Source organism: Scardinius erythrophthalmus (assembly GCF_964197995.2).
Source record: "Scardinius erythrophthalmus genome assembly, chromosome: 7".
NCBI classification, from domain to species: Eukaryota; Metazoa; Chordata; class Actinopteri; order Cypriniformes; family Leuciscidae; genus Scardinius; species Scardinius erythrophthalmus.
This window is the reverse complement of record NC_138227.1, coordinates 35,231,478-35,256,914: the sequence shown is the minus strand read 5'-3', so window position 1 is coordinate 35,256,914 and position 25,437 is coordinate 35,231,478. Positions and strand designations below refer to the sequence as shown.

At 46.0% G+C, this 25,437-nt stretch overlaps 1 protein-coding gene across 1 annotated transcript in view; it reads right to left on the bottom strand.

The window, feature by feature from the left end:
* LOC308693822 (olfactory receptor 6N1-like) overlaps window positions 1-24,454 on the bottom strand; it is a gene marked incomplete at both ends in the record, with an annotated part of 112,018 nt that extends 87,564 nt beyond the window's left edge. Inside the window, one exon of the mRNA XM_081370916.1 lies at window positions 24,266-24,454. Within this exon, the coding sequence (XP_081227042.1) occupies window positions 24,266-24,454 (189 nt within the window). The remainder of the gene's footprint in view (window positions 1-24,265) is intronic.
* Window positions 24,455-25,437: the final 983 nt, after the last annotated feature.

The window sequence follows — 25,437 nt, the reverse complement described above, 5'->3', positions numbered from 1 at the left end:
CAACTGATTGTCCGGTGGCTCCTAACACGGAGACCATCCCGGAGGTGACTGCCGTCCTTGACGCACCACCCAGGCGTCTTGCTCTGCCCGCGCCGCCCAGGCGTCCTGCTCTGCCGGTCCCGCCCAGGCGTCCTACTCTGCCGGTCCCGCCCGAGCTGCTCGCCCTGCCGGTCCCACCCCAGCGATCCGTCACGTCTGCCCAGCCAGAGACTGTTCACGTCACGTCTGCCCAGCCAGAGACTGTTCACGTCACGTCTGCCCAGCCAGAGACTGTTCACGTCACGTCTGCCCAGCCAGAGACTGTTCACGTCACGTCTGCCCAGCCAGAGACTGTTCACGTCACGTCTGCCGAGCCAGAGACTGTTCACGTCACGTCTGCCCAGCCAGAGACTGTTCCTGAGCCTATGTCTTCGGACAAGATGGTCGTCGCTGCCGCCGAGCCTGTTTACGTCACGCCTGCCGAGCCTGTGTCCCCAGACAAGATGGCCGCCGTCGAGCCTGTGTCTGAGCCGGTGGTGTTTGTTCCTGAGCCTGAGCCGGTGGTGTCTGTTCCTGAGCCTGAGCCGGTGGTGTCTGTTCCTGAGCCTGAGCCGGTGGTGTCTGTTCCTGAGCCTGAGCCGGTGGTGTCTGTTCCTGAGCCTGAGCCGGTGGTGTCTGTTCCTGAGCCTGAGCCGGTGGTGTCTGTTCCTGAGCCTGAGCCGGGGGTCTCTGTTCCTGAGCCTGAGCCGGTGGTGTCTGTTCCTGAGCCCTCAGTGACCGCGACACTGGCCATTATGGCCACAGCCATGTGGTGTGTGTGGGCTACGCACACACTTGAGCCGGTGGTGTCTGTTCCTGGGCCGGTGATGTCTGTTCCTGTTCCTGAGCCGGTGATGTCTGTTCCTGTTCCTGAGCCGGTGGTGTCTGTTCCTGAGCCGGTGGTGTCTGTTCCTGTTCCTGGGCCGGTGGTGTCTGTTCCTGAGCCGTTGGTGCCAATTCCAGTGCCTGAGCCGGTGGTGCCAGTTCCGGTGGTGCCAGTTCCAGTGCCTGAGCCGGTGGTGCCAGTTCCAGTGCCTGAGCCGGTGGTGCCAGTTCCAGTGCCTGAGCCGGTGGTGCCAGTTCCAATGCCTGAGCCGTTGGTGCCAGTTCCAGTGCCTGAGCCGGTGGTGCCAGTTCCGGTGGTGCCAGTTCCAGTGCCAGTTCCGGTGGTGCCCGTTCCAGTGCCTGAGCCGGTGGTGCCCGTTCCAGTGCCTGAGCCGGTGGTGCCCGTTCCAGTGCCTGAGCCGGTGGTGCCAGTTCCAGTGCCTGAGCCGGTGGTGCCAGTTCCAGTGCTTGAACCGGTGGTGCCAGTTCCAGTTTCCGAGCCGTGGCCGCCCGAGGGGTCGTCTCCGCCCTGGCCGCCCGAGGGGTCGTCTCCGCCCTGGCCGCCCGAGGGGTCGTCTCCGCCCTGGCCGCCCGAGGGGTCGTGGCCGCCCGAGGGGTCGTCTCCGCCCTGGCCGCCCGAGGGGTCGTCTCCGCCCTGGCCGCCCGAGGGGTCGTCTCCGCCCTGGCCGCCCGAGGGGTCGTCTCCGCCCTGGCCGCCCGAGGGGTCGTCTCCGCCCTGGACTCCCGAACTTTGTGTCCCGCCCTGGACTCCCGAACTTTGTGTCCCGCCCTGGACTCCCGAACTTTGTGGGCTTCCCTGGATTTCTGAACTGTCCATTCCCCTTGTCCCGCCCTGGTCTGTCCCTCCCGTCCCGCCCTGGTCTGTCCCTCCCGTCCCGCCCTGGTCTGTCCCTCCCGTCCCGTCCGGTCCGAGTCTTGTGGAGCGTCTGGTAGCCGCTCCTTAAGGAGGGGGTAATGTCACATGTCTGTCCTGTCTTGTGCTGCACATGGGTGTTTGTTGTTTTGTGCCATGTGCTCTCCTGTCTATTGTCTAGCCCCTCCCATCTAGTTATGTGATTATTGGTTAATTTGTCCCACCTGTCTGTCTCGTTACCCTCCTTTGTTTGTTCCCCTATTTAGCCTCCTTGTGTTTGTAGTCTTGTGCTGGTTCGTTGTCCGAGTTACCTGTCCTTGATGTTCCTGTCTGTTGGATACCTGAGTTCTGAGTTTTTGTACTTCGTCTGTGTTTGTTTATTAAATCTCCTCTGCACTTGAATCCTCGTCTCTCGTTTAGTGTTCCGTGACACATTTGATCCATGATTGTTTGAAGCCTTTTCCCTATCTGTCCTCCTTTCTTTCGGAACAGCTTGATCAATTTATCAGAGTGGAGGTCCACCTTGCCATGAAATTCCCCACCATTGGTGCATCTCGAACAACTTCCTGTCTTCGATGTGCGAAAGTCATAAACAATACAAATCTTAACTAGATTTCAGACTGATCTTTGGCCAAACAATTTTTTGTCCAAATTTCCTTTTACCACAATGGTCAGTGTCAAAGGTTTGACAAAATTAAGACCTCATTGATAAGGATACAAGTCTTTTAAAGACTTTAAGGCAGGTGTATGTTAAAATGAAGACCTAAGCAAGCAGCACATTTACTTTTGCTACCCCACCTTTTATTTTAATATGCCTTTTCAAAGTCACCATGTGAGCTGATCCAATCTTGTAGGCAACTAGTGGGTACGCATCAAGGAGTTCACAGGGTGCCACGAGAGTAAGTGTTCTTGTGGGTGCTGGGCTGAGTTCGAAGACTCTATAATGCTCTCTGTACCAACCACAGAGCTCTCTGACAATGTAGAACGCACTCTCTTGTACAATGCAAATTTGGTTTTATTTCACTAAATTCAGGCAATCCACCTGCTACTCTGTGTGGCAGTATCATTCCCTTTCTATAGGTTATGCCCTTCGTTGTCACATTCTGTGCAAGGTGAACCTCAGTTTTGTCAGGGATTTTTTGCCTGATGATCTGTGCTATCTCCTCTTTCAGTAAGTCTACTGGTAGACTGGATACAGTTGAGACCTCTAGGTCAGATTTGCTTAGACATGGAGAACTCAGATGGTAAGCAATCATCATCTGATGCTTTGAGGCTAATGAGAGGGGAACATTCTTAAAGCAGCTTGTGTGTCTGCTAACCTGCTTAAAAAAGCTATGCTTAGCCCCAAAGCGCATTGTCCACTGCCCGACGACTGGACCAAACTGCCTTATCATCTGGGGGTAGTGCTCCAAATAATGGAGATGTTTTGGTAGCAGCTTGATGTCAGGAAACAACTCTTTGTATCTCTGCCTGTGCTCTGTGATTTTACTTTCTAAAAAAGCCAGTGAATCATCCGTATGGTTAAATTTACTGGATTTAACTAAATGGTATAGGCAGGTCCCCTAATCGTTGTAAGGACCATCCATTGGCCCAACGACGGAATCCAACGGCCTGGCGAAGGTTTAAAGCGTGTATGTCTTTTCAGCGATCCAGTGAAGTTCACTTAATTTATTGGAACCTAGTTTTAGTATTACTTCAGCTCTATGCGTAATCTGACTCCAATTTCAAATGATAATCAAATTTAGATCGTATTTCTGATTAGAAAATACTCATAAATATTGATTATGAATTAATTTAGATCTTTGATTATTCTGATTATCCCATACTTTCAATATTCGTTCATTACGGACCTAGTGTCGCTTTGAGACGTCACGTCGCGACTGCGCGCTCACGATCACAAACTTGCCAGTCCTGAAATAGTCAGAGGGTGTAGTACAAATATTTTACCCTATGCGGTCGCACACTACAGACCCATAGGTGTAATTTATATAATATTTGTAGCATACAACATGCTAAGTCAGGGAATAGTCAGAAATCAGAAGGTCTCCTAAGATGTGCCCCATGGTCCATTCAAAGTGCCTTCAGTTTGATCTATCCTGGACAAAGATTTGCGGAAACACCAGACTACACATTAATCTACTGGAAATAATGATTTCAGAAGAATGCAGAATAAATCAAGGTTAACATTTATTTGTCAGGTAAAAATGTATCATGCCAATTACAGAAGTAAATTATTAAAAGCCAATTCAAAAAGACATAACATCATTTACTCAAAGATTACTCTAAAAGTAAGTAATGTTTTCCTGACAAAGACACACAGTAATGTGTCAGGATTTTCCAACAGGAAAATACGGAAACATTACTGTGGGGGAATGATCCTGGTAAAAGATTCCCAAAGTGTGTTCTATTCCCTCGCCTTAAATACCAGACCAGAACAGAAGGGGGTTATACAAATGTTGTTTAGAGTTGGTTGGGCCAATCCATGTACCCCAGGGGGGTAGCACCTGGTTTCTTGAGATATCGTAAAGAGATATCAGCCAGAGAGATACAAGATTATCCTAAGTTCTCAATCTTTCTCATTAAACCAATGACTGCAATGAAATTAAGACCATTTTACCAGTCGCACTGTGCCCTTTAAAATGACATCAAACATGTAAAGGAAAAACAACACATTCACAAGAAACACCATATGTGTTAAATAGACATTCTTAATGAACTTTCAGTGCCTTGAGGAGGGAGAAGAGGAGGGAGAGGGGGGATGAGTTGAAGTCAAACAAAGGGACAAGGAGATACGTTTGGGCAGGACAAGGTTCTGTGCTCTGTCTTTGCTATCTGCTGTCAGGGGGCATTTTATGGCGTTATTGCAGGGTGAGTTTTGTTTTAGCAGGAAAATCAGTTCTTACATCGTCTATATCCAAAGAATATCCTTCACAGCACCGTTTGGATTGCACCAATTTGTTACGTTTCCTTTTGGGTTGTTTGGGACACCGGCCACTTTTCAGCGTCTCATGGAACAGATCCTCCAGCCGCATACATAATATCAAAATATACACAGTAATAAATTATAAATTAAAAGCTTGACTAAAAAGATGTGCCCTAAGAAGTTTCTTACAACAATCCACAGAAGCAGCATTCCTAATAGATGCAGGTAATGAGTTCCATAACTTAGGTGCATTACAGGAAAAGCAATGTTAAAGCGCCATCTCTGGCTCAACCTGGTAGATATGGGGGATGTGGACAAGGTTCAGTTCCTGGACTCCCCTATTTCCCAGGTTGGGCTGTTCAGCGACATGATAGAGAACTGTGCCCAACAGTTCTCTGCCACCCAGGTGCAGACAGAGGCCATCCTGCACATCCTGCCCCGACAGCCCTCTGCTGCCTCCACCCCGCCACCGGTGGCAGATCCTCCGCCTGCTCGTCACCGGGGGCATCCCCCTGCCGCCACCTCCACTCCCGCAAGGCCACCGCAGCAGCCTCCAACCAGGCCTCAATGTAGGGCCAGCTGCAGGCAGGCTGCCCAGCCCGTCTTGGGTGCTGCCAAACCAGGTGGCAAGCGTCAGACCAAGCGTCCCTGAGACAGGCCACCCAGGGACGGCAGAACGAGCTCTTCAGATGGTACCCTAATTGTCAAAAGAGAAAATTCCTCTGTTCATGGGTCCCAAGAAGGCCAGCCTGGCGGTGTGCAACCCTTTAAAGCCTTGCACCCCTCAGCCCCCTCTTGTGTCGCTAGACGGCAGCTGCGTGCGGTTCGAGGACCCGGTCAAATGCATTCTTGCGCACCCCCCTGCCAACCCTTGTAGACAGGTAAGTGTTGCACTGCACACACAGACCCCACTTTGGGCCGCCCCCGGACCTTCCAAGCTGGGTCCCTGTCCTCAACCTTGCTGCCCCATCAAGGCTCCTCCGTACCAGCAGACTCGGCTTACGATTCAGTTCAGCTGGCATCCGCCCAGTCAGCGCTATATGCTTCACTTCAGTGTTAAGCAAATGTGCCCCTGGCAGGCGCAGACATTGCAGTCCTACTGGTGAAGAATGCGATTGAGCTGGTTCCTCCAGCCGATATGAAGACCGGCTTCTCTAGCCGTACTTCATGGTACCCAAGAAAGGTAGTGGCTTACGGCCAATCTTGGACCTGCGAGTTTTGAATCAGGCCCTTTTCGAAGCTTCCGTTCAAGTTGCATTTTCAAATGCTCCGTCCCCGAGATTGGTCTGCAGCGTTCGACCAGAAGGACATGTATTTCAGATCTCTATCCTTCCGCAACCAAGGCCATGCCTGTGTTCTTGCGTTCGAGGGGTCGAAGTCTCAGTACAAGTCCCACCCTTCGAGTGCTACATAGCCAGTTGGGTCTTTAGGTCAACCGGGAAACAGTTAACTCGTTCACAGAATGAGATTCTCTTTTCCGGTTTGGAGATGGACTCTAACGCGTACCTCAAGAGGAATGTGTCTGGTCGGTGTTAGACAGAAGTTAGAAAGGGTCCCACTGAAACTTTTCAGAGGCTCCTGGGGCATATGGTAGATGCAGCCGCAAATAAATCGGCTTCATCCAAATGAAGACCGCTTCAGCACTGGCTTCGGACAAAACAAACAAAACTAGAGGTATTTCGCATTTCATGGAAAGAGAGCTCAATTACTTACAGAGAGGCTTTAAAAGCTGCTAGATCTGCTTATTTTTCAACCCTATTAGAAGAAAATAAACAATCCTAGGTATTTATTTGAAACGGTGGCTAAACTAACGAAAAATAAAGCTTCAAGCACCGAAGTTTCCAAGCAACACAGCAGTAATGACTTTATGAACTTCTTCACTTATAAGATTGATAATATCAGGGACAAAATTATAACTATGCAACCGTCTACTACAGTATCGCATCAGGCAGTGCATTGTAGTCTCCCTGAGGAAAAATTTTATTCATTCGTTGCTATAGGAGAGGAAGAATTTACTAAACTCATTAAATCATCTAAATCTACAACATTTATGTTAGACCCTATACCGACTAAGCTACTGAAAGCAATACTTCCAGAGGTCATAGATCCTCTTCTTAATATCATTAATTCGTCTTTGTCTCTAGGATACGTACCAAAAAACTTTAAGCTGGCTATGATTAAACCGCTTGTTAAAAAAACGCAACTTGATCCTTCAGAATTAGTCAATTACAGGCCGATCTCGAATCTACCTTTTCTGTCAAAGATATTAGAAAAGGCAGTATCCTCACAACTGTGTTCCTTTCTTGAAAGAAATGATATCTGCGAGGATTTCCAGTCAGGATTTAGACCGTACCATAGTACCGAAACAGCTCTCGTTAGAGTCACAAATGATTTGCTCTTATCATCCGATCGTGGTTGTATCTCTCTATTAGTGTTACTCGATCTTAGTGCTGCATTTGACACCATCGACCACAACGCTCTTTTAAATAGATTAGAACATTATGTTGGCATTACGGGAAATGCACTAGCATGGTTTAAATCATACTTATCTGACCGTTATCAGTTTGTAGCAGTAAATGATGAGATGTCTCATCGATCACAAGTTCAGTATGGCGTACCACAAGGCTCAGTACTAGGACCGCTGCTGTTCACTCTGTACATGCTACCCTTAGGAGATATCATTAGGAAACATGGCATTAGCTTTCACTGTTATGCCGATGATACTCAGCTCTATATTTCTTCACGAAATTTGATTAACGAAACTTATCAATTCACAAAATTAACGAAACTTATCAATTCACAAAATTAACGGAATGCATAGCGGATATAAAAAATTGGATGACTTGTAATTTCCTACTTCTAAATTCTGAAAAAACAGAGTTTCTAATTATTGGACAAAAAACTTCCTCACGTAATAATCTAGAATACTGTCTAACACTTGATGGCTGCTCTGTTAAGTCTTCGTCATCGGTTATGAACCTGGGTGTGCTCTTTGATACCAATCTTTCATTTGAAAGTCACGTGTCTAGTATCTGTAAAACTGCATTTTTCCATCTTAAAAATATATCTAAATTACGCCATATGCTCTCATTGACAAATGCGGAACAATTAGTTCATGCGTTCATGACCTCAAGGCTAGATTATTGTAATGCTCTACTGGGTGGTTGCCCTGCACGCTTAATAAACAAACTACAGCTGGTTCAAAACGCAGCAGCTCGAGTTCTTACCAGAACCAGGAAGTATGAAGTATTAGCCCAGTTCTGTCAAAACTGCATTGGCTCCCTATTAAACATCGCATCAATTTTAAAATATTGCTGATTACTTACAAAGCACTGAATGGTTTTGCTCCGCAGTACTTGAGTGAGCTCTTAACGCATTATAGTCCGTCACGTCTATTACGATCTCAAAATTCCGGCCAGTTGATAATACCTAGAATATCAAAATCGACTGCTGGCGGTAGATCCTTTTCCTATTTAGCACCAAAACTCTGGAACAGTCTTCCTACCATTGTCCGGGAAGCAGACACACTCTGTCAGTTCAAAGCCAGATTAAAGACACATCTCTTTGACCTAGCTTTCACATAATACATTATAGACTTCTATAATTTAATGTTAGGCTGCATATAGTAGGTCAGCCGGAACCAGGAACACTTCCCAAAAATCCTGATGTACTCGTTACATCATGAGAAGAATGGCATCTACGCTAATTTTAGTGTCTGTGTTTATCCCGAGGTTTTCCTGCAGCCTGCGGGATCCAGGCCGTATCCAGATCTGACGAAGGACCTTCGCCTGGACCGATGACAATGCAGTGCTGAAGTGCCAACTAGTCTCTCCCTATGGAGGATCCCACTACCACTCTACAGATAAGGCGTTGTCGGGAAAATTCGTCTCGCGGTCCTACCCTAAAGCAACAAATAAAATAAAATTCCTTATCAAAATTTATAAGGAAAGACAAGTATTTTGTTTAGGCTTGGCTTGTAGGGAATTCCAAACCTGCGTATATTCAAACGCACATAACTATAGAACCCATTCTAAATGCGCATGTGAACGCCATCAGCGTTTCTCACAGGTTCGCGTTTAAAGTCTGCGTAGAGAGAATGGTGTCGTCTTAGCGGCCCCTAATTTAATAACAAATGATCATTGCGACGAAAGCAAATCAATTAAAACTAACTTTAGATGGAAATAACTTAACTCTGCTGTAAAGCCGAAACAATCTCTGTTACCTTAAATTATACGCTTATCTCTGTAAAGCTGCTTTGAGACAATCTACATTGTTAAAAGCGCTATATAAATGAAGATGACTTGACTTGACTTGACTTCGGGCCGAGTCTCGAGGTGGCCGTGGCCGAACGGCACGCTCCGTGTGACAAACATCCGGTCTGTCGCCAAACTCAAAGCCCATGATCAGAACTTTGTTTTTCCGGGCCAGACACCCCTAGAACAAGTTTCTGCAAACACCAGTTGAGGGGCCACGTATAACGGGCATGCAGTAACGGGGGTCTGGGCGAGCCTCCAACTGCATTGGCATCCATTGCCTCGAGTTGCTAGCAGTACACCTTGCTTGATGCCGCTGCTCAGCAAGCCTGTACTGCTCAGTACAGCGACCATTGCGCTACACTTCCCCCGCATGTCGCAACTAGCCCGCCACCTCCTCCTATGGGGTCAGAAGCTTCTGAGGTTGCTTAATCCACTTTAAGTTCCGGCCTGCTCAATCGTGCCGCCCACGAGGCCTCACGACAGCCTGTGGCCAAGGAAAGTGGAGACTCCAGCCCCAGGTGGTCCAGCTGTTCTGGGATCACTTCGGGGACGCACAGTTGCAACTGTTTGCCTCTCTGAACTTGTCCCATTGCCAGTCATTTACTCCCCGACCGAGCCGAAGACCCTCGGCACAGAGACTCTGGCACACAGCTGGCCCTGTGGCCTACCCAAAAACGCGTTTCCCCAGTGAGCCTTCTAGCACAAACCTTTGCTAAGTCAGGAAGGAGAAGGAGCAGGTCTTCTTAGTTGCCCCTTATTGGCCCAACTGATCCTAGTTACCTTGAACTTATGCTCCTCTCGACAGCCCCTTCCTGACCATTTCTCTGAGACATCTCAGGGATGGGGCATCATTGGCACCCGCGCCAGACCTCTGGAAACTCCATGTTATGATGCGGAGGTTCAGGTATCTGCGTCAAAATTATTGTATATACCATTACTTCTGTGAGAGCACCCTCTAAAAAATAGCTCAGCCCGTGTCTTCCCTTGGCAGAGCCTGCTCTGCCGTCACTGACCGGATGCGTCTCCCCCTGTTATAGGCTGGAGCCACCTAAGTGACATTCCATATGTTGTACTGCCCGTTAATTCGGCCAGTCCATATGTGTATTCTCCACATGTTACCTCCCTACACGCAGGATGTGGCTTCCGCAGCATATTCCTTTTCAACGAAAGGCCACGCTTTCCCAGTGTTAACAAATCTGTCTAAGTGGGTCTTGTGGAACAGCAGTGACTTCTCTGGCCTAAGCCCTGTCCTATCTCCGCCTCAATAATGCGGGGGGTCAGGAGGCTTTTGTCTAGGCACTGGAAGGTGGCAGCACTAGTGGCGTTTTAATGGGGATCCCTTTCAGTCGGTATGTCCGACTTCGTCGAACGTGATTGAACTGAAAGGGAATGTCTCATTTACGTATGTAACCCTCGTTCTCTGAAAGAGGGAACGGAGAGGTAGTCCCATCGCCACTATTGCTGAACCACCGCTGACTCTGGGCTCCACTCGGCTCCTCAGCAAAAAACAAGTGGTGCGTGCATCCACTTCCGTATTGATACCCACGCTGCAGGGTGGAGCGTGGAAGCAATTTGTGCATTGGCTCGCCAATTTGTGCATTGGCTCGTTTTATCAATACTCAAAGATGACTGGCTCCCTAGGCGTGATGCCAATCAGTCGGCAAGTCCGACTACGTCTCCGTTCCCTCCTCCAGGGAAGGAGGGTTACATACGTAACCGACACGTTACTTATAGTTTGTCAAACATCTACAGTAAAGTGGACCATCAAAATAAAGTGTTAACTGGTAATTTTTTCCTGAGTTGTAGATTTGAAACTTTGATTTGCTGTATTTAGTCTATAGGTAATAGGAATAAGTTGTCCATACACAAATATTACCTAATAATTTCCTTATGCCAGTTGCCTTTGACAATATCCATGTACAAGAACACCGACAATATAAAAGCTTCTCATGGATTTTGTTTACTGGATTACATATGATAGCTATATAGGGTAGCCAGTGCCTGGCCTCAAAAATCATTAAGAAAAATGACTTATTGTAGGTGAACAAAGTTTATTACATACAGCTAAATGCACATTGATATATTTTACTTACTGGTTATTTTACTACTAATATAAAACTGAAACAAAAGGTTAATTTGTTGAAACTGACTGATTAATAAGGATTTTGAATATTTCAGGAAATATAACGTTCAATGCCAGAGTTTGTATTCCTTCAAACAAGAAACATGTTCAGTTCTTTTTTGACAAAGTCATGGTTTGTCAGGTAATAATAAAAAATCTTGATATACAGGTTTGTTGATGTTGTTGTTGTTTTTTCTGGCAATCACAATAAATAAATAAATAAATACATTTATTATAAAACAATATTTCCAGCTCTAAAACATTGGATCTTAAGTGAGTGGTCAAAGAAACTGTAAACAGATAAAATATGTGGTCACACACAAATTGGCCCCGTATTGGCGTGCCAAAGTACAAATTATTGGCAGAAGAGTTGTTTATTGTGATTATTATTATGTTATTATAGGTATTTTTTTACTTTTTATCTTTGGCTTTTGAAATATTTATGCTCCCATTTTTTTAAAGAAGCAATAGGCCAGCCAAAGCTGTGCAGTACAGAAATGTTGCTGTGGTTAAGGGGAGTTTAGGCTCTTCATTTCATTCCTTTCCATAGCATAGCACATAGCAACATTGTGACACAGATCCGGCCCATATCTGGCACACGTGGAAAGATGATCTGGCCCACATGCTGTCATAATGACTCGATGAGACAGGAAGCAAGTGCAAGTATTTATTAAATGAGGGAACAAAGTCAACAGTAAAAGCAGGTGGAAGATGGGTGACGCAGGTACAAGATGGTCAGAATCCGTGATGAAGTGCTGTGACGGTGATGGTGAGAAGACAGACGAAATCCACGGAAAAAACTGGAACAGGAACACGAGGCAGGAACAGGACACCGGAACACCAACACGGAGGACATCAACAAACGATCTGACAAGGATGATACAACAACGGTAAGTAAATATAGAAGGGTGAATTGCTTGCAGCTGGTGAAGTGATGATGATCAGCTGGAGCGGATCAGGTGATGTCATACACTCACACCCACTACACACGCGCTCACACAACAACATAAACACGAGACTAAAAGGAACAGAGAATACGTCTACCATGACAGTACCCCTCCTCCTAAGAACGCCTCCTGGCGTTCCCAGGCCCCCCTACCTGTCGATTGTAATCATCGATAAGGGAGTGATCCAGGATGTCTCTAGCAGGTACCCAACTTCTCTCCTCCGGACCGTAACCTTCCCAGTCCACCAAGTACTGAAATCCGCGTCCCCTCCGCCTAGAGTCCAGAATACGATTAACCGAATAAGTGGTCTCCCCATCTACGAGTCGCGGTGGGGGAGGAACCGGGACAGGCGGATTAATGTGAGAATGAAACACTGGTTTAATCTTAGACACATGGAAGGCGGAATGGATCCTCCTGTACGCGGGAGGCAATTTGAGGCGGACTGCCACCGGACTAATAATTTTGGTGACAGTAAACGGGCCAATAAATTTAGGTGCAAGCTTATTAGAGACGGTGCGCAAAGGAATGTTCTTAGTAGAAAGCCACACTTTTTGACCCACGACGTATACGGGAGGCTTTGACCTGTGGCGATCGGCCTTGGTGCACGCTCCCACTTGGAGAAGAGTCTCACGGGCTCTAGTCCAAGTACGATGACACCTCTGAACAAAGGCGTGAGCGGAGGGAACCGCAACCTCGGATTCTGGGAAAAACAGGTGGCTGGTAACCTACACTACACTCAAACGGAGAAAGGCCCGTGGCCGACACTGGCAATGTGTTGTGAGCGTACTCCACCATAGAGAGTTGCTGGCTCCATGAGGAAAGATTCTTGGACACCAAACATCGCAACACCCTCTCCAAATCTTGGTTGGCTCTCTCGGTTTGGCCATTGCTCTGGGGATGAAACCCTGAGGACAGACTAACCGTCGCCCCCAGTAATCTACAAAACTCTCGCCAAAATCTGGACACGAACTGGGGTCCCCTGTCAGAGACCACGTCAATCGGGAGGCCATGTAAGCGAAAGACGTGGTCTACGACAGCTACTGCTGTCTCCTTAGCTGAGGGTAATTTGGGTAAGGGGACAAAATGGGCTGCCTTCGAGAACCGGTCCACCACAGTCAAAACGACCGTGTTCCCTTGAGAGGGTGGGAGGGCGGTAATAAAATCTAGAGCGATATGGGACCAGGGTCTCGAAGGAACCGACAGCGGTTTAAGTAACCCATCCGGAGGTCGATTGGAAGTCTTACCAGTGGCACAAACCGAGCAAGCCAAGACAAAATCGTGAATGTCGTGAGCCATACGTGGCCACTAGAATCGTTGCCTGACTAAAAAACTAGTGCGATTAACTCCTGGATGGCACGCCACGTTGGAACCATGACCCCACTGGATAACGTCGGACCGTAATCCCTCCGGCACGAATAAGCGACTCGGTGGACCACCGGGCGGAGGCGTTACCCCTTCTAAGGCCTTCTGGACCCTCGATTCAATCTCCCATGAGAGTGTGGAAACAACTAGAGTTTCGGGCAAAATGCACTCGGGAGTAGTCGGGCGTGCGGAAAAATCAAATATGCGAGATAGGGAGTCGGGTTTGATGTTCTTAGAACCCGGGCGGTAAGAAATCGAAAACTCAAAACGACCGAAAAAAAGTGCCCACCGAGCCTGCCTGGAGTTCAGTCTTTTAGCAGTGCGGATATACTCTAGATTCTTGTGATCAGTCCTGACGATAAAAGGTACCCCTGACCCTTCTAACCAGTGGCGCCATTCCTCCAACGCTAGCTTAACTGCCAACAACTCTCTGTTGCCAATGTCGTAATTACGTTCTGCTGGGGACAACCGATGAGAAAAAAACGCGCATGGATGCACCTTGTCGTCTACAGGGGAGCGTTGGGACAACACTGCACCTACTCCCACCTCTGACGCGTCGACCTCCACCACGAACTGATGTGATGGATCAGGGGCTGGGATAGGGGCTGAAACAAAGCGGCCTTTCAGTTTGGTAAACACAGCCTCGGCTGTGTTAGACCACCTGAACGTCGTTCTGGGGGAGGTCAAGGCAGTCAGAGGTGCGACTAGTTGGCTGAAATTGCAAATAAAACGTTGATAGAAGTTGGCGAACCCCAGGAACCTCTGCAGGGCCTTGCGAGAATCCGGGCTTGGCCATTCTACCACAGCCTTGATCTTCTCAGGGTCCATCCGCATCCCCTCAGACGACACGATGTACCCAAGGAAAGGGACTGACTGTGCATGAAATTCGCATTTCTCCGCCTTGACAAAAAGCCCATTCTCTAGCAACCTCAGAAGCACTCGTCGGACGTGTTGCACATGTTCCTGGAGAGAAGAAGAAAAAATCAATATGTCGTCCAGGTAGACATATATGAACTGATCGATCATATCTCGCAACACATCATTGTCCAGTGCCTGGAAAACTGCCGGGGAGTTGGACAGCCCGAAGGGCATGACCAAATATTCAAAGTGCCCCCTAGGGGTGTTAAAGGAAGTTTTCCACTCATCCCCCTCCCTAATGCGAACCAAATGATAAGCGTTACGCAAGTCCAATTTAGTGAAGATGGACGCTCCCTGCAACCTCTCGAAAACTGAAGACATCAACGGCAAAGGATAAGTATTCTTTACCGTGATGTTATTCAACCCCCGGTAATCAATACAAGGTCGCAGAGAACCGTCCTTCTTCCCCACAAAAAAGAACCCCACTCCCGCTGGAGAAGAGGAAGGGCGAATGAACTTGGTTGCTAGAGAATCAGAAATGTATTTCTCCATAGCCTCCCTCTCCGGAATAGAGAGTGAATATAACTTGCCTTTAGGCGGAGACTTACCTGGCAGTAAATCTATTGCACAGTCATAGGGACGATGCGGAGGAAGAGAAGCAGCACGAGACTTACTGAACACTTCCTTCAGGTCCAGATACTCCGCGGGCACGTTAGACAAATCCCCTGTTTCCTCCTGAAAAACAGAAACAGGCACAGATGAACAAGCAGACACGAGACAAGACTTATGACATTCCTTGCTCCACTCCAGCACGACTTTATAATGCCAGTCCACTCGAGGGTTGTGTTGAATGAGCCAGGGATGTCCGAGGACGACGGGTGCCAGAGGTGAATCCATGATGTAGAATGAAATAGTCTCAGAGTGGTTGCCAGAAGTGATGAGGGTTAACTCTTCAGTGGATAGTGAAATGGTGGGAAGTATCTGTCCATTCAGAGCGTGAACTGCGATTCTGTGATTGAGGGGTTTGAGGGGAATCAGTAACTGTTGTGCAAATGAGTGGTCCATAAAATTACCTTCAGCCCCAGAATCCAGAAGTGCTCGACAGTCGTGCTGGTGGACTGACCATCTTAGTCTTACCGGGAGGAGCGTGGAGGTAGATGTAACAGCTGATGAGTTCTTCCTGGCGGAGATCCCACCCGATAGTAGCCTCAAGTTTACTATCGGGCTTGACCTTTTACCGAGCAGTTGTATGAAAAATGTCCCGCTCCTCCACAATATAGGCAAAGGCCCTGGGACCTCCGCCTCTCCCTCTCCTCCCGGGAAAGCCAAGCTCGACCCACCTGCATGGGCTCGGGATCGTAGACGGGGCTGACCACGTCCCTGCCGTTGGATCTTGAACCGTCGACCCCTCCGAAGGTACGGGTGGACGGGACTCGGCGCTCGATCCTGGATAGCCGAGCGTCCACCCGCAGAGCTAAATCGATCAACCCGTTCAGTGTGGTAGGTAGATCCAAGGCGTAGATCTCCTTCTGGACGTGGTCAGCCAACCCATGCAGGAACATATCCCACTGCGCCTCCGCGTTCCATCCGCACTCCGCCGCCAGGGTCCGGAATTCGATAGAAAAATCTGAAACTGATCTTTCACCTTGTCGAAGATCCGCCAATGTTCTGGCAGCCTCTCTCCCCGAAAGCGCTCGGTCAAAGACCTTCTTCATCTCGGCGGCGAGGGTCTGGAACGAGGCGCAGCATGGATTCTGGTTCTCCCACACTGCCGTTCCCCAGAGTGCTGCCCTCCCAGTCAGCAATGGGAGGACAAACGCCACTTTGGGCTGTTCTGTGCTGAAAGTCTGTGGTTGAAGAGCAAAGTGCATTGAACAACGCGTCAAGAATGCTCTACAAAAAGCTGGTTCACCTGAATAGGTCTCCGGTGTGGGTAGACGAGGCTCGGACTGGGAGGGTCTCGCAGGTGTAGCAGGAAGAACGGCCGGTGTGGGCGGCGCAGCGGGAATCTGTAGGCGATGGATCTGCTGGGTGAGCTCGGACACCTGCGTCACCAGGGCTTGTACTGCGCGACCCGTGTCGCCGATCTCTTGTTGCTGTGAATCCATTCTACGGATACTGTGATGAATGAACTCTTCCAATGCTCCAGAAGATGCGCTCGCTGCTTCCATTCCGTGGTCAGATCGTTCTGTCATAATGACTCGATGAGACAGGAAGCAAGTGCAAGTATTTATTAAATTAGGGAACAAAGTCAACAGTACAAGCAGGTGGAAGATGGGTGACGCAGGGACAAGATGGTCAGAATCCGTGATGAAGTGCTGTGACGGTGATGGTGAGAAGACAGACGAAATCCACGGAGAAAACTGGAACAGGAACACGAGGCAGGAACAGGACACCGGAACACCAACACGGAGGACATCAACAAACGATCTGACAAGGATGATACAACAACTGTAAGTAAATATAGAAGGGTGAATTGCTTGCAGCTGGTGAAGTGATGATGATCAGCAGGAGCGGATCAGGTGATGTCATACACTCACACCCACTACATACGCGCTCACACAACAACATAAACACGAGACTAAAAGGAACAGAGAATACGTCTACCGTGACAGATGCAGCGTGGAATGACTGCCCTTGGGTGGCTCACTTCTGTTTGCCAAATCTGGGCCACAAGCAGACCATAGCAATGCCACATGTCAGCCAAGAGCAAATAGCAAGACATTTTGAGATTCATATGCTGATTGTTGATATCTGTGTGTGTCAGCATGGGTTAAGTTTTTGTGCTCATGTTTGTTAAAAGATTTTAACTGATTGTTATAATACTGCTGTATCTCATGCTGCAGTAACTCAAGGTTTGTAATATGAATGAATTAATGGAACAACATAATTGCTATTTTTTTTTTTTAATCAGTGAATCAGGCTAGTTCATGATTATTATTAAACCAATCAACAGATAACCATCATCACATCACCTCACCTCACCTCACCTCACCTCATTACTGCTGCATCACATGTGTTTAACAAACACATTGTCACAGCAACCAAAAAGATGAAAGAAATAATAAAGAGTTAAGAGCCTAACTAATGGAAACACTAATCACTGTTGTGGTAACTTCAAATGAAACACATTAGAGTTAAACGTCTGTTATTTCTCAATAAAAACTTTTGTACACGTCTGACAGAAATAAAGTCAGTCTGGTTAGTAATAAGTGAAGCTGGTAATGCTGTTTGTGGAGTTGTTTAATCCTCCTCTGCTGAGATCTTCAGAGATGTAATGTCATCTTTTATCTTCAGTTGTGACTGAAGTCAGTTGCAGTTCTTATGTTTCTGCTCGTCTCTTTTTCTGTTCTTTTCTTTCCTTCAGTGATTCTGCTTGTTAACAGGCTTATTAAGGCTGAGATGACTCCATATTTAATATACACAGGTTTTCTGGCTCAGAAAAGGTCTTAAAGTTATGAAGTTTCATAAGTTCTGGTTTATGTCATTGCTCTTGGCTGACATGTTGCATTGCTATGGCCTGCTTGTGGCCGGATGTGGGCCGGATCTGGGACGTCACAATGTTGCTATGTGGGTTGTGGCTTACTAACTTTTTATATTTATTTATTTATTTATTTATTTATTTATTTATTTATTTTTACTTTTTTATTACAAAACAATGATTTCCATAAAATAATTATTTAAAACAACCTCTATGAATTTTATTTTTGAACATTTAGATTCCAAGCATTCTAAAAGAAGAAAAGCATATTATGGTCTTTTGAATTCCTGAGATATTCCTACTTATTTTTTGAAAAACAGTCTCATAACTTGCTGGCGTACTGTAGTCAGATTTAGTCCATAAATAAGGGGGTTTAAAATGGGTGGAATAAGTAGGAATTCCAGGGCCATGAAATTACGCACACCTTGAGGCACATTCTTTGAGCCATAACGACTGTACATTACATCAAACAGAAAAGCAACAGTCACATTGATCAGTGAAAGCAGATGTGGCACACGTTTGCATGAATTTGTGTCTGACTTCTATTGACTTTATGCACTTTCTAATCAACTGAAAATAGGAGCAATATATCAATACACCATGTCCACAGTATAGAAGAATAACAGTGAACCCAAACACATTATTTACTGTTGTAGAAAAACAAGAAAGTTTTGCAACTGCCCAAATCTCACAATAAAACTTTTCAATAGTAGAGCCACATAAAGTGAGTCTAGATAGTAATCCAATTAAAACAGACATGCAAAAAAATGGGGTCAGCCAGCAGAAAAGGATCCATTCAAGAACCCTCTGATTGGTCATTATTGAATGATACTCAAGTGGTCTACATATTGCCACATATCTGTCATATGCCATCACTGTTAATGTTGAAACCTCACACAAAGCAAATGAATAAATTACAAAAATCTGAGCACTGTTCAGCACTGACCGGATGCGTCTCCCCCCTGTTATAGGCTGGAGCCACCTAAGTGACATTCCATATGTTGTACTGCCCGTTAATTCGGCCAGTCCATATGTGTATTCTCCACATGTTACCTCCCTACACGCAGGATGTGGCTTCTGCAGCATATTCCTTTCCAACGAAAGGCCACGCTTTCCCAGTGTTAACAAGTCTGTCTAAGTGGGTCTTGTGGAACAGCAGTGACTTCTCTGGCCTAAACCCTGTCCTATCTCCACCTCAATAATGCGGGGGGTCAGGAGGCTTTTTTGTAGGCACTGGAAGGTGGCAGCACTAATGGCGTTTTAATGGGGATCCCTTTCAGTCGGTATGTGATTGTGATTGAACTGAAAGGGAATGTCTCAGTTACGTATGTAACCCTCGTTCCCTGAAAGAGGGAACGGAGAGGTAGTCCCATGGCCACTATTGCTGGACCACCGCTGACTCTGGGCTCCACTCGGCTCCTCAGCAAAAAACAAGTGGTGCGTGCATCCACTTCCGTATTGATACCCATGCTGCAAGGTGGAGCGTGGAAGCAAAGCTTGCACGCCAATTTGTGCATTGGCTCGTCTTATCAATACTCGAAGATGACTGGCTCCCTAGGCGTGATGCCAATCAGTCGGCAAGTCCGACTACGTCTCCGTTCCCTCCTCCAGGGAAGGAGGGTTACATACGTAACCGACACGTTACTTATAGTTTGTCAAACATCTACAGTGAAGTGGACCATCAAAATAAAGTGTTAACTGGTAATTATTTCCTGAGTTGTAGATTTGAAACTTTGATTTGCTGTATTTAGTCTATAGGTAATAGGAATAAGTTGTCCATACACAAATACTACCTAATAATTTCCTTATGCCAGTTGCCTTTGTTAATATCCATGTACAAGAACACCGACAATATAAAAGCTTCTCATGGATTTTGTTTACTGGATTACATATGATAGCTACATAGGGTAGCCAGTGCCTGGCCTCAAAAATCATTAAGAAAAATAACTTATTGTAGGTGAACAAAGTTTATTACATACAGCTAAATGCACATTGATATATTTTACTTACTGGTTATTTTACTACTAATATTAAACTGAAACAAAAGGTTAATGTGTTGAAACTGACTGATTAATAAGGATTTTGAATATTTCTGGAAATATAACGTTCAATGCCAGAGTTTGTATTCCTTCAAACAAGAAACATGTTCAGTTCTTTTTTGACAAAGTCATGGTTTGTCTGGTAATAATAAAAAATCTTGATATACAGGTTTGTTGATGTTGTTGGTGTTTTTCTGGCAATCACAATAAATAAATAAATGTATTATAAAACAATATTTCCAGCTCTAAAATATTGGATCTTAAGTGAGTGGTCAAATAAACTGTAAACAGATAAAATATGTGGTCACACACAAATTGGCCCCGTATTGGCGTGCCAAAGTACAAATTATTGGCAGAAGAGTTGTTTATTGTGATTATTATTATGTTATTATAGGTATGTTTTTACTTTTTATCTTTGGCTTTTGAAATATTTATGCTCCCATTTTTAAAGAAGCAATAGGCCAGCCAAAGCTGTGCAGTACAGAAATGTTGCTGTGGTTAGGGGGAGTTTAGGCTCTTCATTTCATTCCTTTCCATAGCATAGCACTGTCACGTTTTGGGTTTGTTCATGCCATGTTTCCATGTCTGTCATGTGATTCCCGGTTTGTCATGTGATCCTGCCATGTCTTGTCATTGTTTAATTGTCTGATCATTGTTCACAGGTGTCCCTTGTCTTGTCATTAGTCTGTGTATTTTAGCCCTCATGTTTGCCATGTGTCAAAGACATTTTTAGGGTAGGTTTGAATGAGCCTGTTTGCTACCAGCTACCTGGGGGAAAAATTCATTGGTCTCTGGCACAATACATGGACTATGCCCTATTATTGAGCGGTTCCTCATTGACTGTGGGTTTTGAGGAGAAGCCCCACAAACCCACAGTATCTGCCAAGCCTGAGCCACTTCACGTCATGCCTGCCAAGCCTGAGCCACTTCACGTCATGCCTGCCAAGCCTGAGTCACTTCACGTCATGTCTGCCAAGCCTGAATCTCTTCACGTCATGTCTGCCAAGCCTGAATCTCTTCACGTCATGCCTGCCAAGTCTGAGTCTATTCACGCCACGTCAGCCGCCGAGCCTGTGTCCCCTGACAAGATGGCCGCCGCCGAGCCTGTGTCCCCTGACAAGATGGCCGCCGCCGAGCCTGTGTCCCCTGACAAGATGGCCGCCGCCGAGCCTGTGTCTTCTGACAAGATGGCCGCCGCCGAGCCTGTGTCTCCTGACAAGATGGCCGCCGCCACGCCTGAACCTGAGCCCTCAACAGAGATGGCCGCCACCACGCATGAACCTGAGCCCTCAGCAGAGATGGCCAACGCCACGCCTGAACCTGAGACCTCAGCAAAGATGGCTGCCACTAATCTTGAATCCTCAGTTATGGCTACACTAACAACTATGGCCACAGCCATATGGTGTGTGTGGTCGGTGCACACATTTGAAGTTCACGTCACGTCTGCCGAGCCAGAGCCTGTTCACGTCACGTCTGCCGAGCCAGAGCCTGTTCACATCACGTCTGCCGAGCCATAGCCTGTTCACGTCACGTCTGCCGAGCCAGAGCCTGTTCACGTCACGACTGCTGAGACTTTTCACGTCATTTCTGTTCTTGAGCCATTGTCTGTTCCAGCCCATAACCCCATAGCTGTCCCCAAGAAAATTTGGGGGGGGGGGGCAGTAGGGTCCTTGATAGGACCATGGAGGCTGCGCCGCCATGGTCTCCTGAACTGTCTGGTCCACCCTGGCCACCTGAACTGTCTGGTCCACCTTGGCCACCTGAACTGTCTGGTCCACCTTGGCCACCTGAACTGTCTGGTCCACCTTGGCCACCTGAACTGTCTGGTCCACCTTGGCCACCTGAACTGTCTGGTCCGCCCTGGCCTCCAGCACAGCCGGATCTGCCCTGGCTTCCTGCACCGCCGGATCCGCCCTGGCTTCCTGTACTGCCGGATCCGCCCTGGCTTCCTGCACTGCCGGATCCGCCCACGCCTTGCCACGGCCCAGGTCCGCCCAAGCCTTGCCACGGCCCAGGTCCGCCCACGCCTTGCCACGGCCCAGGTCCGCCCACGCCTTGCCATGGCCCAGGTCCGCCCACGCCTTGCCACGGCCCAGGTCCGCCCACGCCTTGCCACGGCCCAGGTCCGCCCACACCATGCCACGACCCAGGCCCATCCACGCCATGCCACGTCCCATGTCCTGTCCCCCTGCACGGGCCTGGCCCACCATCCCTCCCCCATGACCTCCTCCACTCCACCACCCTCCTGGTCTTATGTTGTGTTTTGGTTTTGTTGGGCGTCGGGAGACGCCCTTAGAGGGGGGGATTCTGTCACGTTTTGGGTTTGTTCATGCCTTGTTTCCATGTCTGTCATGTGATTCCCGGTTTGTCATGTGATCCTGCCATGTCTTGTCATTGGTTAATTGTCTGATCATTGTTCACAGGTGTCCCTTGTCTTGTCATTAGTCTGTGTATTTTAGCCCACATGTTTTCCATGTGTCTTTGTCAAGTATTGTTTCCTGTAGTCTGCTGTTGTACAACGTTCATATTCATGCTTTGGTTTCTGTTTTCATGCCACGCCATGTTTTTGTTTCATGTTTTGTTTTAGTTATAATAAACTGCACATGGGTTCTCATCTCTCAACTTGCCTCCAGTGGATACCTTATTACAAGCACATAGCAACATTGTGACCCAGATCCGGCCCATATCTGGCACACGTGGAAAGATGATCTGGCCCACATGCAGCGTGGAATGACTGCCCTTGGGTGGCTCACTTCTGTTTGCCAGATCTGGGCCACAAGCAGACCATAGCAATGCCACATGTCAGCCAAGAGCAAATAGCAAGACATTTTGAGATTCATATGCTGATTGTTGATATCTGTGTGTGTCAGCATGGGTTAAGTTTTTGTGCTCATGTTTGTTAAAAGATTTTAACTGATTGTTATAATACTGCTGTATCTCATGCTGCAGTAACTCAAGGTTTGTAATATGAATGAATTAATGGAACAGCATAATTGCTATTTTTTTTATCAGTGAATCTGGCTAGTTCATGATTATTATTAAACCAATCAACAGATAACCATCATCACATCACATCACATCACATCACATCAATCACATCACATCACATCACATCACATCACATCACATCACATCACATCACATCACATCACATCACATCACATCACATCACATCACATCACATCACCTCACCTCACCTCACCTCACCTCTGCTGCATCACATGTGTTTAACAAACACATTGTCACAGCAACCAAAAAGATGAAAGAAATAATAGAATTAAGAGCCTAACTAATGGAAACACTAATCACTGTTGTGGTAGCTTCAAATGAAACACATTAGAGTTAAACCTCTTTTATTTCTCAATAAAAACTTTTGTACAAGTCTGGTTAGTAATAAGTGAAGCTGGTAATGCTGTTTGTGGAGTTGTTTAATCCTCCTCTGCTGAGATCTTCAGAGATGTAATGTCATCTTTTATCTTCAGTTGTAACTGAAGTCAGTTGCAGTTCTTATGTTTCTGCTCGTCTCTTTTTCTGTTCTTTTCTTTCCTTCAGTGATTCTGCTTGTTAACAGGCTTATTAAGGCTGAGATGACTCCATATTTAATATACACAGGTTTTCTGGCTCAGATAAGGTCTTAAAGTTCTGAAGTTTTATAAGTTCTGGTATATGTCATTGCTCTTGGCTGACATGTTGCATTGCTATGGCCTGCTTGTGGCCGGATGTGGGCCGGATCTGGGACGTCACAATGTTGCTATGTGGGTTGTGGCTTACTAACTTTTTATATATATATTTTTTTCTACTTTTTTATTACAAAACAATGATTTCCATAAAATAATTATTTAATACAACCTCTATGAATTTTATTTTTGAACATTTAGATTGCAAGCATTCTAAAAGAAAAGCATATAGTCTTTTGAATTCCTGAGATATTCCTACTTATTTCTTGAAAAAAAGTCTCATAACTTGCTGGCGTACTGTAGTCAGATTTAGTCCATAAATAAGGGGGTTTAAAATGGGTGGAATAAGTAGGAATTCCAGGGCCATGAAATTACGCACACCTTGAGGCACATTCTTTGAGCCATAACGACTGTACATTACATCAAACAGAAAAGCAACAGTCACATTGATCAGTGAAAGCAGATGTGGCACACATGTTTGCATGAATTTGTGTCTGACTTCTATTGACTTTATGCACTTTCTAATCAACTGAAAATAGGAGCAATATATCAATACACCATGTCCACAGTATAGAAGAATAACAGTGAACCCAAACACATTATTTACTGTTGTAGAAAAACAAGAAAGTTTTGCAACTGCCCAAATCTCACAATATAACTTTTCAATAGTAGAGCCACATAAAGTGAGTCTAGATAGTAATCCAATTAAAACAGACATGCAAAAAAATGGGGTCAGCCAGCAGAAAAGGATCCATTCAAGAACCCTCTGATTGGTCATTATTGAATGATACTCAAGTGGTCTACATATTGCCACATATCTGTCATATGCCATCACTGTTAATGTTGAAACCTCACACAAAGCAAATGAATAAATTACAAAAATCTGAATCAGACAGCCAGCATAAGAAATCATGTGATCTTCAGCTAATAAATCATACAAGAATTTAGGGTAGAATGCAGCAGTGCCATAAAGTGCATTTATACACAAATTACATATAAACACATACATCGGCTCGTGAAGTTTCTTATGCGAAATTATAGTAAAAATGATAGTTACATTACAAAACACCATTAGGGGATAAAACAGTGCAGTGAGGGAAAAAAACACAAATCTATTTCCCATTGTTTCATTAAGTCCAGAGAGTGTAAATACAAAGACAATGGATTCATTCTCCAGTGGTGGCTGCATCTGGAATGATACGCAATTGTTATGCAGTTGTTATTATTATTACTACATTTAAAAAAAAAAAATGCATTAGATTTCACCATTATGGTTTAATGACATGCAGATGAAAGAGCACTTAATTTACACAGTTATTGGAGCATTTAATCATTTTTTTTAAAAGACATTTGTTTAGCTGTATTGTATTTTTGGACATGAATTATCTAAATATTTAACAGTAGCATACATCATTGTAGTTGCTGTTGTTTTTCAGTTATAAAGGCAGTTGAACTCTTACCATGTTATCAGGTAGCATGTTTCCAGTAGTGTTTTGTAAAGGTTTGATTTGGTTTGCTATATATGGACACTGGTCTCATGGTAATTGCCTTGACCACAAACATTGAAAACAGTTTAACAAGCTCTCAAAAGACAATTTTTTTCTTAAGTTAAAATAACTGACAATGTAAAGCTATGCCCACAGGTAGAATTCTACTTTTGTAAACTTCTACATCCAACCACATTCTTAACAATATACACTCACCTAAAGGATTATTAGGAACACCTGTTCAATTTCTCATTAATGCAATTATCTAATCAACCAATTACATGGCAGTTGCTTCAATGCATTTAGGGGTGTGGTCCTGGTCAAGACAATCTCCTGAACTCCAAACTGAATGTCAGAATGGGAAAGAAAGGTGATTTTAGCAATTTTGAGCGTGGCATGGTTGTTGTTGCCAGACGGGCCGGTCTGAGTATTTCACAATCTGCTCAGTTACTGGGATTTTTACGCACAACCATTTCTAGGGTTTACAAAGAATGGTGTGAAAAGGGAAAGACATCCAGTATGCGGCAGTCCTGTGGGCGAAAATGCCTTGTTGATGCTAGAGGTCAGA